We start from the raw sequence: 17709 nt of genomic DNA, 5'->3' as shown, positions 1-17709 counted from the left end.
TTATTCCCAATGCACGTGCCGAGGCTTCACACGCAATTTTAACTGGCAAATCTTGGCCAAAATAACGCGTCGTCTGCTTCAGAGTCGTAAACTTTGAACCAGACTTAGAAATAAGGATAATTTTTAAACTAATCCTTGGGACCAGTGACCCCCCTAGTGTCCTAAATAATAAACTGGTCTCCGGAGTGGTCCCAGCCTTTGTTCTCCTATAGATTTGCAATTAATAAACTGGTCCCGAGGACCAGTAACCCCCACTTTTTGAATTAAAAAACTAGTCCAAGCAATTAATAAACTGGTTTTGGACCAGTGGACGTGTGCTATTTCTAAGTCTGCTTTGAACTGGTTCAATTCTGAAGCAGACGACGCATTGTTTTGGCTCGTTTCATGTAAATTTTGGTGTAGATAATAAAAAATCGTACGCTCTCAAAATGACATATTCAACTACACCACATAAATTACACAAGATGACTCAAAAGTTCACCTATTATACTAGTCACATTGTTTCAACCGATCGAAAGCGCTTGTAATTACTTAATTTCGAACAAAAGCTAATTTTTATTTAAACGGTTCAAAATGACATAATCTAAATACGTCACATAAATTAAACAAGATGACTCAAGGGTTCACCTATAATACTAGTCAGTGTTTAAACCGATTGAAAGCACTTTTAATTACTTAATTTAGAATAAAATCAAATTTTTATTTAAATGGTTTTCTTCTGTAAGTTCTATTTTAACTGGTTTTACTTAAACTGATTTACTTGTGAAAAAAAAACAACAGCTTTCTTTTAAATAATTTAGGTTACTCGTGGTGAACAGTAACTTTAATTAATTGATACGGTGGACCGCTTAAAATATTTTAATAATTCTGGCAGGAATTTCAGGCTTTATTGAAAGTTAAATAACGAAATCGAAGACATTTACTATATTTAAAAGAACGCCTCGATATAAAATAAGCCAACCACATTTCCAATAAAACCTACATAATCCGGTATACCTAAGTTCAATAACTAAAAAATTCAGTTGATTTACTTCCCATGAAAACTAATCTTACTTCAATTCGAAACTAAGACTCCACCTTCCAACCGATTCTTCTGTTAACCTTCCCACATTCCAATTACTTCTCTAGAAAGTTAAGTTTAATTACTACCTTCAACGGATCTATTTCTGATGAAACTAACCTTAGTCTTAAGGCAGTTCCCCAACCCTTTCATCAGATAACGTTACCACAATCAAAACAATTTAAAATCATTACCAAGACTTATACAGTGTGTTCCAAAAAATGTGCTAGGACCGAAGTACAGCTGGTTTTTTGGGTTAATTTGAGTCGAGAATGTTCTATGCCATATTTCCCACATAAGCCCCACCGTTTACAAGTTACGCTTAGAGTGTTTTACGGATGACAGCTAATTAGTATTGTCTTTCAGTTTGTAACTTAGTAAGGGATCATCAGTAAATGTATCTAATCAAAACTTGAAAACGGTGTCATAGAACCTTATTAACTAAAGACTGACCATAGAACACACACTTTCAGGAGGACCCTGTATGTGGCTAAAAATATTTTAAGAGTGGGAAGCATAAAATAATTTTGGAAACTATTGTATTTAACAAAACGTATTGAAAATCATTAAATTAAATTTCTAAATCTTATCTTATGTTCAGTTTCTACCCACTTCGTATGATGGATACATTTAGGGATGTAGGTGTTAGTTTGACCTGCCCTGTTGTGGTAGTCCCCGTCGTGCCAGAATACCAGCCTTTGGCAGTATAAAACTTTTCGTTCGTCATTAAAGGGAGAATGAATGGGAGAGGATTGTGTTGATTTTCTGTACGCCTTTTAAGGGTTAGGAATATGTTTATATATATCAATTAAGAACAGTTAAAGTCTGTGCATGGTGGGGCTACTCACCCACGTTTTCATTTCAGTTTGTTTCGCACTATTATAATTACAACAAAAGTTAGGATTGCACAGTTAAAGGAAGCGCATCGAGGGGCTATTCACACAAATGTTCTGTACGCCTATATGTACGGTACGATGTGCGTATTATGAGCCCAGCCCTTGGGCATCTTGTTTCCCTTCAAATGTGTGTGTTCAATTGGGAAATCCTACGTTACTTTCCTTGTAAACCTCAATTTAGGTCCTATTACCATCCTAAATTAATTACACGATCATCATTTTCGTAAGGTACAAAAGAAAAATTGAAATTATAATTGCCCTGGTAATTTAACAATTTAGAAACGAGTCTTTAGGGTACAGTTAAACTCGTCCTTCGCGACTCTGTCATTTTCAAATCTCCGTTAATTTAATTTTTTACGTTAAAAGTGTCTCCTCAGAGTTACGGTTATCGAGTCAAGGACGTTGAAAATGTATTTAATAAAAAACGAATTGTCGTCTCAAAACAATGCATCTTTTACACGAGGTTCAGTCAAGCAAGAACCACTTTTCTACTTTCGATTCACAAAGTTACTTTCTTTGACAAAAGTAAATAGCAAAGGAATAGTTTTGCCTAAAAGTTAAAGGACTATTACATATGGGGGCCGAACTTTCAGCGTTATAGTAAACTAGATTTTGAAGTTCCAATAGAGATTATAATTTTTCGGAATTTTGTAAACAATGTTTTAAAGAATTTTATGGGATGAGGTATCGAGATTTTGAGGTAATATTTCGAGATTTAAAGGTAAGATTTCGTGATCTGAAGGGTTTAGGATAAGATTTCGTGATCTGAAGGGTTTAGGATAAGATTTCGTGATCTGAAGGGTTTAGGATAAGATTTCGTAATTTGAAGATTTTTAGGATTAGATTTCGTGATTTGAAGATTTTTAGGATTAGATTTCTTGATTTGAAGATTTTTAGGATTAGATTTCTTGATTTGAAGATTTTAGGATTAGATTTCGTGATTTGAAGATTTAAGGATAAGATTTCGTGATTTGAAGAATTTAAGGATAAGATTTCGTGATTTGAAGAATTTAAGGATAAGATTTCGTGATTTGAAGAATTTAAGGATAAGATTCCGTGATTTGAAGAATTTAAGGATAAGATTCCGTGATTTGAAGAATTTAAGGATAAGATTCCGTGATTTGAAGAATTTAAGGATAAGATTCCGTGATTTGAAGAATTTAAGGATAAGATTTCGTGATTTGAAGAATTTAAGCATAAGATTTCGTGATTTGAAGAATTTAAGGATAAGATTTCGTGATTTGAAGAATTTAAGGATAAGATTTCGTGATTTGAAGAATTTAAGGATAAGATTTCGTGATTTGAAGAATTTAAGGATAAGATTTCGTGATTTGAAGAATTTAAGGATAAGATTTCGTGATTTGAAGAATTTAAGGATAAGATTTCGTGATTTGAAGAATTTAAGGATAAGATTTCGTGATTTGAAGAATTTAAGGATAAGATTTCGTGATTTGAAGAATTTAAGGATAAGATTTCGTGATTTGAAGAATTTAAGGATAAGATTCCGTGATTTGAAGAATTTAAGGATAAGATTCCGTGATTTGAAGAATTTAAGGATAAGATTCCGTGATTTGAAGAATTTAAGGATAAGATTCCGTGATTTGAAGAATTTAAGGATAAGATTCCGTGATTTGAAGAATTTAAGGATAAGATTCCGTGATTTGAAGAATTTAAGGATAAGATTTCGTGATTTGAAGAATTTAAGGATAAGATTTCGTGATTTGAAGAATTTAAGGATAAGATTTCGTGATTTGAAGAATTTAAGGATAAGATTTCGTGATTTGAAGAATTTAAGGATAAGATTTCGTGATTTGAAGAATTTAAGGATAAGATTTCGTGATTTGAAGAATTTAAGGATAAGATTTCGTGATTTGAAGAATTTAAGGATAAGATTTCGTGATTTGAAGAATTTAAGGATAAGATTTCGTGATTTGAAGAATTTAAGGATAAGATTTCGTGATTTGAAGAATTTAAGGATAAGATTTCGTGATTTGAAGAATTTAAGGATAAGATTTCGTGATTTGAAGAATTTAAGGATAAGATTTCGTGATTTGAAGAATTTAAGGATAAGATTTCGTGATTTGAAGAATTTAAGGATAAGATTTCGTGATTTGAAGAATTTAAGGATAAGATTCCGTGATTTGAAGAATTTAAGGATAAGATTCCGTGATTTGAAGAATTTAAGGATAAGATTCCGTGATTTGAAGAATTTAAGGATAAGATTCCGTGATTTGAAGAATTTAAGGATAAGATTCCGTGATTTGAAGAATTTAAGGATAAGATTCCGTGATTTGAAGAATTTAAGGATAAGATTCCGTGATTTGAAGAATTTAAGGATAAGATTTCGTGATTTGAAGATTCTAGGATAAGATTTCGTGATTTGAAGATTCTAGGATAAGATTTCGTGATTTGAAGATTCTAGGATAAGATTTCGTGATTTGAAGATTCTAGGATAAGATTTCGTGATTTGAAGATTCTAGGATAAGATTTCGTGATTTGAAGATTCTAGGATAAGATTTCGTGATTTGAAGATTCTAGGATAAGATTTCGTGATTTGAAGATTCTAGGATAAGATTTCGTGATTTGAAGATTCTAGGATAAGATTTCGTGATTTGAAGATTCTAGGATAAGATTTCGTGATTTGAAGATTCTAGGATAAGATTTCGTGATTTGAAGATTCTAGGATAAGATTTCGTGATTTGAAGATTCTAGGATAAGATTTCGTGATTTGAAGATTCTAGGATAAGATTTCGTGATTTGAAGATTCTAGGATAAGATTTCGTGATTTGAAGATTCTAGGATAAGATTTCGTGATTTGAAGATTCTAGGATAAGATTTCGTGATTTGAAGATTTTAGGATAACATTTCTAGTTTTATAGGCGAGTTTTGGGGGTTTTCAAAGTAACATACTAACATTTAATTATATCAAGATTTTAAAGCAGCTTTTCGAGATTTCAAGACATTCAAAGCAACACTAAATTATTTCAAGATTTTTAGCGGTATCATTTCCTCATTTCAAGATTTTTAGCGGTATCATTTCCTCATTTCAAGATTTTTAGCGGTATCATTTCCTCATTTCAAGATTTTTAGCGGTATCATTTCCTCATTTCAAGATTTTTAGCGGTATCATTTCCTCATTTCAAGATTTTTAGCGGTATCATTTCCTCATTTCAAGATTTTTAGCGGTATCATTTCCTCATTTCAAGATTTTTAGCGGTATCATTTCCTCATTTCAAGATTTTTAGCGGTATCATTTCCTCATTTCAAGATTTTTAGTGGTATCATTTCCTCATTTCAAGATTTTAAGCGGCATCATTTCCTCATTTCAAGATTTTAAGCGGCATCATTTCCTCATTTCAAGATTTTAAGCGGTAAAATTTCCTCATTTCAAGATTTTAAGCGGTAAAATTTCCTCATTTCAAGATTTTAAGCGGTAAAATTTCCTCATTTCAAGATTTTAAGCGGTAAAATTTCCTCATTTCAAGATTTTAAGCGGTAAAATTTCCTCATTTCAAGATTTTAAGCGGTAAAATTTCCTATTGTCAAGATTTTAGCGGTAAAATTTCCTATTGTCAAGATTTTAGCGGTAAAATTTCCTATTTTCAAGATTTTAGCGGTAAAATTTCCTTATGTCAAGATTTTAGCGGTAAAATTTCCTTATGTCAAGATTTTAGCGGTAAAATTTCCTTATGTCAAGATTTTAGCGGTAAAATTTCCTTATGTCAAGATTTTAGCGGTAACATTTCCTTATGTCAAGATTTTAGCGGTAACATTTCCTTATGTCAAGGTTTTAGCGGTAAAATTTCCTTATGTCAAAGTTTTAGCGGTAACATTTCTATATGTCAATATTTTAGCGGTAACATTTCCTTATGTCAAGATTTTAGCGGTAACATTTCCTTATGTCAAGATTTTAGTGGCAACATTTCCTTATGTCAAGATTTTAGCGGGAACATTTCCTTATGTCAAGATTTTAGCGGGAACATTTCCTTATGTCAAGATTTTAGCGGGAACATTTCCTTATGTCAAGATTTTAGCGGGAACATTTCCTTATGTCAAGATTTTAGCGGGAACATTTCTTTATTTAAAAAATTTAGCGGCATTTCTTTATTTAAAAATTTAAGCGGTATCATTTCTTAATTTCAAGATTTTAGAGGTAACATTTACTGCCAGCTTTTATTGTTGATATAAAGCACCCTATTTAAGACAGAAGTTGGTGCATTTAAAAATCCTTTTTTACAAAAACATTTGTCAATGAGAGAAATATTTCTTCACTCCTAGTGTATTAAAAGATTCATATAATAAAGTTCACAAGAATTAAATTTTCACAGTAAACTATTTCTAATTTAGCCCGGTTTAACAAAGGATAGTTAGCGACGCGAATCCGTTGAAAATGTTGAGTAATTTTACGCGTTATTTACTTCCATACAAGCTAAATAGAGAGATTAAGTTAATCACCCTCCACGACTGACATTTGAATGCGAAAGGCCAACAGGAGGTTAGTCGATAGAATTTTAGGGTGAAGATTTCGAAATCTTACTTTTCAAAGATATTTTTAAACTTCCGATTTCTGTGTGTGTGATTTTGTTGTATAAGAATGCTACAAATTCTAGCTAACAAGATACAGGACTAACGGGGTTCTGGCGATACAGAAATTAGACCGCGAGTGGATTTATGAAATTTGAGAAACTAATACAGAAACTAAGCCTTTAGATTCTGGACTAGGGATGAACCGGTACCGATACCATATCGGCGCTGATGCTCGGGGTTTCACGGTAGTATTGTATCGGTTGGTTTAATCTGATACTAAACCCATACTCATTTAAAATGCGTTATATGGCGCTATATGGCATTTTTAGGTCTTTCAGTAACGTATTGATGGTAATAATCTCATTTCTATGAATTTCAATCGTGATGATTCCTCATTTATATAAAAAGTACCAGAGTTTAGTTCATCTAATAACTAATAAGCGAAAATTATTATTATTATTAGCTATAAAACTGTTGATAAAAATAAAAATAAAATTCTATTTCACCATATTTTGAAATAACAAAAAGCTAAAAGTTAGTTTCGCAAACATTTTTCAAGTTTTGAATTAATTTAACTTATTTTTATTCAATCATTTGATTTATTAACAATTACTAGAAGCAGAAGTGAGATGAGACTAGAAGTGAAGGGCTCTAGCATTGATAGTAGATCCTGGCACTAGTGAACAAATTGGCCATATGTCTAATCAGCGCCACTAGCGGATGGTCTGAAAACTACTCCCATAGAGTCTAGGTATATTTAAGCGGGTTTGCAGAATTTCCGCCAGGTGGCTCGAACGCCGCGCCATCTGACGGAAATTCTGCAAACCCGCTTAAATATACCTAGACTCTATGGGAGTAGTTTTCAGACCATCCGCTAGTGGCGCTGATTAGACATATGGCCAATTTGAGGATTTTATGCCGCTTCCCACGCGCCTACACTACTGAGAAAAAAATTGGTCGAGTTCCAAAAACATTTCCTACCCCCTTCCCCTCAACCTAAAGCGGCCGAACACCGACGCGGCTCCTTGAATCTAGTTCGGCCGTCTACCACCGCGAGCGTCTCACGTTTTGGAGGGAAAATTGAGAAACCGCTACTAGAGGGCCAACCGTTGGTGTGTTATCAAGAATAGTCACTTTCGCCGAGTGAAGAATTTGGTTAGCTCAGTACTTCTGGTCTCATCTCACTTCTGCTAGAAGTATAAGGATAAAAGGACCTCTCAGCAATATGTCAAAAAAGACAAGTCGTGATATTATTTTGGATGTACCGCTATAGTAGTGTAATTCTTGAAATTACTCTATAATTATTTGCTAGTATTGTTAATACATATGTAAATGGCACTGTACTGCTAAAAATATCGGTATCGGTTGAAGTAACGGTTTTTGGATCATAGTGAGTGAATATCGGTATCGGTTCATGTTTACACGGGTATCGGGTTAAGCCGGGTATCGGCCATCTCTATTCTGGACAAACCGCCTTTTAAGGGCAGCCCTGCCGTCATCTGCTAAGATTGACAATAGTTTAGCTTTAGCAATGCATACCCGAGGTCACAGCTACATCAAAGCTAACGAGGTAGCGAAGAAAAGCAGATAACGACGTTTGTTTTTCATTCGAATGTAGAATTAGAATTTGTTCAAAATCGAGCCATAACTTTTCAAGTTAGATGGACATCGTCAATATCAGGGATAGATTTAATTTTAGAAGTAGGAATGGAGAAAGGTTAGTATTTACGTCAGTCCCACTCATAGCCCAGTAAAGAGCCCCTCCCTCGAACACGTAACGAGAAGTTTAAATTATCTTATTGGCTCACTTAAATTAAGTTTTGATGACGTTGCTGACGGGGACGGCGAAAAATACCCAATTCCTTTTACCTCTTTCGCTATGACCCGCCTCTTATTTCATACCCCTCCGTCCCGTGGAAGGGGTCCGGGACTTTGACGCGCGCCCAGATTACTCTCTCCATTCCTACTTCTAAAATTAAATCTATCCCTGTCAATATCTAGGAGGAGTTTGCTGAATAGAATATCCATTGATTTCGACTACTACGGTCTTTTGATAGTTTAAAATACGATATCCCAAAACATACGACTTTCATATATCGAAGACTTTCTTTTATTATTTTATTAAAAGTTCCGTCTACGTATCTCGAATATACTTAACATATTTAATAAAGATTGAACTTGGCATTGATTATTATAGTCTTTGTTTGTTTCTAGTTTGTTTATCTAAAATAACGATTGAAGTTTAAATTAAAGCTTTTAATTTACTGACAACGAAGCACAAATTTCACTCTTATGTAAACATGTCTTCAAAATTTATTAAATAGAAAGATAAAATTAAATATCTGGACTTCAGCCAGTGATTAACGACACTCTTTTTAGCTGCTTGCAATTTTAACTACACTCCGTTTCACGGTTGAAAGGTTAAAGGGTTCCACAACACCCTGGTCAAAACTCAGTCACGTAAAGCAATAGAACCCTTTTCAAACGGGATGAGGGGTCGCAGAGTTTTTTCTTTTTTTTACTTGATAGAGGGTTAAGACGAAATATCCGGTACTTGGATGTTACTAGTTCACCAAAGTCTCAAAAATAGTGCTTTTTAGTTATAGCAAAAAGTTTAAAAAGCGGAACGTTTTAGTCACATCGTACGATGTACACCTACGATGAGGCTCTTAGTTTGACCTGCCCTGTTGTAAGAGTGGCAGTATGAAAGTTTTTCTTCGTCATTGAAGGGAGAGTAAATGGGAGAGAATTGTGGGCAGGTTTTTATTTTTCGTTGTACATTTTAAAATGAAGGGGATTATAATATTAAGTTTGAGCATTGCATCTAATTGTACTAACAAGGTTAAGCATTTTGAATTGTGTTTTACGTTTTCTAGACATATTTAAAACGAGAGAGAGAGAATTATGGCATTATCTTAATATAAATGGAAGGTTTAATACTCCCTTTAAAATTCCTGTCACCCGTCGACAATAAGGATTTCACGCTTTAAATCCTGCTCCAATATTTCCAAATTCAAAGAAATCGAGGGAAATTTTTAAAAAGCAAAAGCAAGTATATACCGACCTTATATTTAGAATGATCATCAAGTGGTCTTTATTATTAGAAGTCACGTGTATTTCTCCACAAATCGAGAAGAATTTTAAAAGAAGGTACTAGCTTGTAAATTTATTGAAGCAAGGATTAAGGGTTATAATTTTTGTTAGGGCATCGAAGGGCTATTGACTCTGATTTTCTGTACTTCATTTAATGCGTATTTACATTTACCACCGCGCATCGTGGGGTAATCACTCACGTTTCCCGTTAGTGTCACACTATTATAATAATGCCAGAAGTAAAAGAAATTAATCATTTTAAAACAGTTAAAGGCAGGGTCTCGAGAGGCTATCCACTCAAATTTTCTGTACGCCTGTTAAGTACGGCACGATGTGGCTACTATTACGAGCCCAACCCTTGGGTCGTCTTGTTTTATCATTTTCTTTATGTTATCATTTTTAGTACAATTGTATGAGGTTATTTTATTTTTCCTTTTTTATTTATTTATTTATGTACTTATTTATTTTTTGGAAACCATATCTAACATCTTTGGGTTGGGATGTTCAATCGCAAGACAACAAGTTTGTTAAATACCCAACTTTTGAAAAGGGTATATTTTACTAAGGACGGACGGTAAATTACGGAGGACCGGCAAAGCACACGTTTTTTAAACCCCTTCTTTGCGATCGGGCGATATCCTCGTACAAGGTCTCCAAATATGTATCATAATAGACTATTTCGGAAATGACATACAAAGAAACAAACAGAGTGGTGGGCGTGTATAAGATGCTAAGGGTTGAAGAGGGCATGAAAAGGTCCAAACATAACGTGGTATCAACGACCTTGGACAATGATCGTTTTTTCCCCCAAACCCCGTGTCTACCTTTACTCGAGCTGATTGTTGCTCGAGGTAGAACGTTTTGTACTTTTAAAGGCTAGCCAATATTTTCTGGTCCTCTATAATTCATCGTCCATGATTTTTACGCCGTCAATCGACATTTGAGACCATATAAAGGCCGACTTCCAGCGAAAAGGGTTTTAGCGAACTGAAAACCGAGCATCGAGACTAACAATGGACTGAGCGATCGTGCCAATTTTCGAATCCCAGCTGGGGCAAAAGTTGGGAAGGTTCTAGCTAACTGAAAGCCGTGCAATGTGGTTCTAGCGATCTGAAGATACACAATAGAGAATTAACTTCAGAGGAATGCAAAAAGTTCGGGAGAAATTTTTTTAAAAGGATTTCTATTGGTTCTAGAACCACATTGCACGGTTTTCAGTTGAATAGAACCAATCCAACTTTTGCCCCAGCGGGGATTCGGAAATCATCAAGTGTCGCTCCATAGTCTCGATGGGTTCGCTAGAACCCTTTTCGCTGGAAGTCGACCTTTAAACGGCGAGTCACCAACGTTGACTACCAAAAATAATTACAAAGAAAAACAAAGAAATAAATAAAAATTCAATTACCATTATTGTCTTCGAGGCTTTTGACAGTCATGACTCGAGTTAAAATATTCCAAGTTCAATATAACATAAATAGCCTAGATTCTTTCCTACATTACCAAAATTAATTTTCACGAACCAAAACCTGAGACGTCCGTTCTCCCCGAAAACACTCGTTAAAATGCGCGCAATGACGCGCGGCAAAATACTTTCGCAAACAAGTTAAAATTTACAAGCATTCTTTTTAAGTTCAGCCTGATAAGAGCTTAGCTCTTTTTATGCTCGCGGACAGGAGAGGGGGGAGGGACAAAGGTAAAAAAACGTTTAACGCGAGAAGCGGGAGTGCCAGACAACAAACCAGAACGTAGTACACATTGAACTAAACAGACTCAAATCTCTTTACCGTGAAATTATTTTCATTTTTTTTATAAGAAAGAAATTCGGGAAATTAAGCAAAAAAATAAATAAAAGTGAAATGCGGACCTCGCGATTGCTTAAAATCTTTATTTAAAATATTATTTTTCAATCATATAGATTATAATCATTTGTGACGTAAGAGCTACAGGCAAAAAGGTTTTACATTTTCTAAAATCTGCGCCCACGACACCTACTACATTCTATATGGAAAAATAATACTAGAATCGATGATGAGTTAGTTAATTCTACGCGAGGAGTTGGTCACTCAAAACAAAACCGACTTAGTTTTTAAAGATAATTTTTGGACTTTCTAGAGTGTTTGTTACATCCTAAAATCGTATAAAAAGTTCAATAAATTTCCTTACATTTAATTTTTAATTATTTAAATTATTGGAAAATATAGGATTTTGTTAGGCCGGGGATAGATGTAATTTTAGAAGCAGGAATGTAGAGCAGAGTAATCTGGGCGTGCGACCCGCGCATCAAAGCCCCGGACCCCCTTTCCTGGAACGGGGGGGGGTTGAAAGAGGCGGTCAATTTAAAATTTCCGTTACGTGTTGGAGGGAGGGGCTCTATAGTGGGCTATTAGTAGGACTGAACTAAATACTAACTGTTCTCAATTACTGCTACTATCTGTGGAAATTATCATTATATATAAAAAATCATAAGCAAATTTAAAAAATAAATAAAAAAGAATGGATATTCAATTCTTGAAATTTAAAAAATATTTTCTATATTTTTAGATATTTATCAATTGTTTTTTTTTTTAAAGATTTTTTTGTATTTATAGCGGATTTTTGGCTCTATATCAAGGTCTTTCATTTATCTTGAGATTTTTGAGTGGTTCTTGATTGCTCAAAAGAAAAAAAAATACAATGATTTTAGATTTCTCGCGAGCGTATGGGAGTTTTTGGAGTGACCGACCCCTCGACTCAAGCACACGGTATTATTGCCTTGTGCCTCTACGTATTTACTAACATGTGTTTAGGGAAAACCGTACCCGAACAAAGAGAGAGAGAGAGTTAATAACCTATATATCAAAGTAAACTCCTAACAGAAATATTAACGGGTAAAAATATGCCAAACTTCGAAATCCCATGTATAGTCAAATTATATACATTTTTTTGTACATAAAACCATAAATCATATCGTCAGATGCCCATCGCACGTACGTTCATAGGTAATATTATAATTATTTAATTTTTGCTGTAAGAAACTTGGCTAAACATTGGATCTCAGAACTTTCTACGGTGTAGCAGTTGCAAACCGAAGCTGGCGAATTTTACATGTTAATGTTTTTATTAATATCTCCCTTCTTTTAGTTTGTGGTATTATTTCTATAACGACATCGCCATCTAGTTTCTAAAGACAAAACTTAAAAATTTCAGAATTTTTTGGAATTTTTATCTTTCATTATAAATTAAATACTATCTAAAGTTTCAATATCTGACTAGAGATATTTCGTAAACTACATTAGGTATAAACTTGTAACTTGGGGGCAGGAGCAGGTCCAGTAAGTACTTCTGGTAACTGGTAAGGGAAACTCTAGACTACCACCTTTACAAACCACAACGAAGATACAGGTGGATTCTAAATGCCTAAGCTGCTTCGAGAAAAGTGTTCGGAGTGCTCAACTTGGAGGATGCATCGCATAGTCGCATTCAGATAAAATGCCCCAGTTATTGCGCGAGACGCAGTCGCCACCTATCAACATAAACCCACAGTACAAAACGTTAACTTTAAAGGGTCTGTAAAGTTGTCGGTGGACCGCTGGATTTTTTTTGTTGAAAAAGTCGTTATTGACGTCCCAATCCCCCCGGGGGCAAGCGAAACTAAAGTATTTCCTTCTAGCAAACGCAGCGGGGGTCTCGAACTCTCGAGGCGAGGACTGGGGAAACGCCGAAGCGGGAAGGCTAAAAACCAATCACAAGAGAGATTTGACATCAATGATTGGAAGGGGGGGGGGGTGACTTAAAAAAAAAAAAAAAAAATAAAATTCAACCTCCCGCCGACACCCTTACAGGGACACTTTAAAGGGATAGCTCCACGAGTGTGGTTCAAAAACTAGTTATAATGGTGAAGTAGGACGTTTAAGGGGAAGCCTTACAAATCGCCAAATCGCAAAGCGGTCGGCAAAGTAAGTATTTCAGTTCATGGAAAATGAGCTGATTATGCCGATTGGAAAATACCGATTACAAGAGATGGTGAAAAAAGGTGACGTAGCATTCCCGAAGCTTAACAAAAGAAGACAGAAAAGGTATTTCCTTTTTTCCCTCAAGGCTAATCGATTACGAGGAGTGATGAAAATTGAAAAAGAGCTGCAGGCTTCTCGGAACTTCAACTTTCGAATGGCCTTTAACAGGGAAAAGATATGTAGACTAACAGTTACAAGGGAATTTTTGCGGTTAAGTGATGCAATTGTATCATATGCTTTTTAATCGACATCTCTCGTGAACTTACGGAAAGAGCGAAACTCCAGATGTCGCTTCAATTTTTTTTTTCATACTCAAACTGTTAATCAAAGAAGTTCACTCGGAAATTGAAAAGAAAAAAAAGTAAAAACCGACCACATAAGATTAAAATAAATAATAATAATAATAATTATTGACGTGTAAGAAGAAAACCAAAGGCTGTACAGGGACGTACAGCGGAACTTTGAAAGAGTGGGCGCTCTCCTCCCAGTCCAGCGAACGGTAAAGAATGGGGTGGCATCCACGTCGTAGTGGCCATGGACCAATTTGAAGGTTTCCACCAAATCTTGGCGCAGCCACTTATCAGTTAGGGACATAAGGCCCCGCCTTCTGAGGCGCTCCGGATTGGGCAAAGTCCGTAGGCCAGAAACAAGTTTTGTGGCCCTGCGCTGGACCCGTTCAATATTCTTAATGTCTCTGACGAGGTGGGGAGACCATATACTTGAACAGTAGTCAAGATGAGGGCGGATGTATGTTTTATAGGGGATGCGAAATGACTTGACGCTAAAATGCGAAAAGGAGCACTTTAAAATGTAAAGAGCACGGAAGCCACGGGACGCCGCCACTCTACTATGGGTATACCCCAAAATACCTCCCACCAACATAACCCCCGCACAACAGACTGACCCTCAATAGGCCTACCGGCCAAACGGTACTGAAAGCGAGGGTTATTTTTCCGCAATGCAGGACCAAGGAAGATGGAGATAGGGAAGTTTGGTCAGTATAGGAATCTCTTCACGAAATGTATCAGGTCACATGACTTATATTCGGCGTTAGTTTGAACTGCGCAGGAAACCGGTAGTGCCGCCTATCCTCAGAACGATGCGCGAGAAAAGTGCGGCGCGTGCGCACATACACATCCACGCCGAAAACGGGATTTTTGGGCGACCGGAGTTATAGTGTTACACGAAACTTCCCCATCTCCATCTTCCTTGGCAGGACCACGGATTTGGCGGGGTTGAAGCTCATGCCGTTCGGGCTGGCCCACACCGCGAGAGCATCCACATCCCGCTGCAGCGCGCGAAAGTCAGCGGGCGTGTGAATCTTCCGCAAAGAGGCTCACAAACGAGTGTCGGATAGCACGCGGCAGGTCGTTGACGTAAACAATAAAGAGCGTGGGCCCCAGTACCGAACCCTGAGGGACACCACTGGCCACTTCACACCACGAGGAGTAAACACCCCGAAGTGCTACGCGCTGAAATCTGTGGAGGAGAAAGGCCGCAATCCAGGTCACAATCGTGAAGGGCACACCATGAAATTCTAGTTTTCGAAGTAACAACGAGTGCGGGACCGTGTCAAATGCTTTATAGTGTACCCAACGTTCACAGACACAGACAGACAAGGACACATATATCAGTACAGCAAAAGCTAGTCTGGTTATTTTATAACCACACCTAGCTAAAAACTGCAATTCTGCTTAGCCTTAATCGCAGCAACGGCGCACGGGTCTCTTTAGGGACAACTACGCATAAAAATACTTTTTACTAGTATTGAGATATTCCGATTACTTTGAAAGCAATAGCAGAATGATACCATACGAATATTTGAAAATAGATTTCCAATATTTGGAAAGAGGGCATTCGGAGTTTGGACCGTTTCAGATTAATATTTTAACCATAGGTTTATAATACCCTTTCTGTAAGTCTAGCTTTGTCACAATCTTACTGCGATCGAGCTATAGCTATTCCAGAAGGACGCCATAATCGACTACACGCAGTTTTCCTATTTTGTGATTTTAGACGAAAGCAAGCCTTTGAAAGTGAATCACCACGCCTCGCTTTTATAGTATCTATAACGATTTACCTATATCACTTCACTACTACTAGGTCTCAGTGTAAAATTTATGCAACCTGAAGAAAGATAAGGGACTAGATGTACCGAGGTAAACAAATTCTTCACTCGGCGAAAGTGAATATTCTTGATAACACACCAACGGTTGGCCCTCTAGTGGCGGTTTCTGAATTTCCCCTCCAAAACGTGAGACGCTCGCGGCGGTAGACGGTCGAACTAGATTCAAGCACCCGCGTCCGTGTTTCGCCGCTTTAGGTTGAGGGGAAGGGGGTAGGAAATGTTTTTGGAACTCGACCAATTTTCTTTCTCTCTAGTGTAGGCGCGATGAAAGCGGCATAAAATCCTCAAATTTGTTCATTAGTGCCAGGATCTATTACCAATGCTAGAGCACTTTACTTCTAGTCCCTTATCTTACTTCTGATGCAACGAATCTCACAAACATTTTATCGCGCAGACCCTTTAGAAATTCCCCACTCTTAAAAACCTGTCCCACCAGCATGCTTTTCAAATATCGTTAAGGAAACTTTCAGGGACCCCTAGTCGTAACCTTATGACAGTATGGATATTCATTTCTAATTTGTGTTGATAGGAAGTGGGGCAAACTAATAAGAGGATCGCTTTCAATTCCAATCTTTTATAGCTTTAAAGAGACTACTAATCAAAATTGTGTTTACTCACCACTATGCGCTTTTCTCCCAGCACGAGTTGCCTCTGAAATTGAAAATATTCAAATTAAGTCAATAGAAATCAATCGAGGTCACTTCGAAATGATACGATAATGTTTTAAAGACTGAACAGAAATTGATACAAAATTTAAAGTATTAGAAAAAAATATTTATTCCGTTTCAAAAGGATAGCAGAACCTCAAACCAAACCCCCTGTGTTTCTAGGCTTTTTAGAGGAAAATAAATATTGAAGTTATGTAACAAGATGGCCCATGGGCTGATCCTTAATTCTAATTTTACAGGGCTCAAGTGGTTCCCATATAGTTTATCTCCCTACGGTATCACTAAGAATAGATTTAATTTTAGAAGTAGGAATGGAGAACAGAGTAATGAGGGGTATGAAAGAAGAGGCGGGTCATAGCGGCAGAGGTAAAAAGGAATTACGTATTTTTCGCCGTCCCCGTCAGCAAACGAAATCAAACCGTAGTTTAAGTGAGCCAATGAGATAATTTAAAATTTTCGTTACGTGTTGGAATGAGGGGCTCTATACTGGGCTATGAGTCGGGCTGAAGTAAATACTAACCGTTGTCCATTCCTACTTCTGAAATTAAATCCATACTTGTTCGGAAATATTACCGAGGCATTTTTACCTAAAATTGTCCGTATATACAGTATAATTAACCGAATATGATTTTTATTCGCAATTTTTTTGTATTTTGTGAACTCCATCACTCTGGTTAATTCTTTCAGGGTCAGGCCCATATAAAATCACATTAAACCTAGACCCAGCCAACTTCTAAAAAACGGCGTTAGCTTTGAAGGGACTGAGAAACAGATTTACTTTTACTTTAGGCTTACAGTAGAAGTTGAAATTTCATCGATAGTTAATTAGATTCAATCAATTAAATTAAAATATTATCAGTGATAGATTTAATTTTAGAAGTACGGTTAGTATTTACTTCAGTCCGACTCATAGCCCAGTATAGAGCCCCTCCCTCCAACACCTAATAAAAAGTTTAAATTATCTTATTGGTTCACTTAAACTTCGTTTCGATGACGTTGCTGACGGGGACGGCGAAAAATACCTAATTCCTTTTTACCTTTGTCGCTATGACCCGCCTCTTCTTTCAAATCCCCCCCCCCGTCCCGTGGAAGGGGGTCCGGGACTTTGACGCGCGCCCACATTACTCTGTTCTCCATTTTTACTTCTAAAATTAAATCTATCCCTGATATTATTCTACATATAGTGTAAAGCTCTAAAAACATTTTATATCAATTAAAAAAAAAGAATAAATGAAATTCTATCATTCAAAGCCAATTCCACGGTTTTCTATTTTTCCGATTTGCAATTTATTTTCCCAATAAATTACAAACCTACCTGTGACCGTACATAAACTACGTCAAACTC

General features: G+C 36.2%; 1 protein-coding gene across 2 annotated transcripts in view; it reads right to left on the bottom strand.

The window, feature by feature from the left end:
• Window positions 1-17709, bottom strand: part of LOC149710278 (polyamine-transporting ATPase 13A3-like) — a 41458-nt gene that overhangs the window by 19609 nt on the left and 4140 nt on the right. Inside the window, exon 2 of one of the 2 annotated variants that reach the window (XM_089860580.1) lies at window positions 16315-16347. In XM_089860580.1, coding sequence (XP_089716706.1) covers window positions 16315-16347 — 33 coding nt within the window. Of the gene's footprint in view, window positions 1-10981; window positions 11390-16314; window positions 16348-17709 lie in introns of those variants that run through there. The other variant, XM_089860581.1, reaches the window with a different exon arrangement.

Source organism: Phalangium opilio, unplaced genomic scaffold (assembly GCF_054372755.1).
Source record: "Phalangium opilio isolate 3A_F unplaced genomic scaffold, DU_Popi_V2 ptg000011l_1, whole genome shotgun sequence".
NCBI lineage: Eukaryota > Metazoa > Arthropoda > Arachnida > Opiliones > Phalangiidae > Phalangium > Phalangium opilio.
Note: the sequence above shows the minus strand (reverse complement) of the source record. Positions and strands in the feature narration are given on the sequence as shown.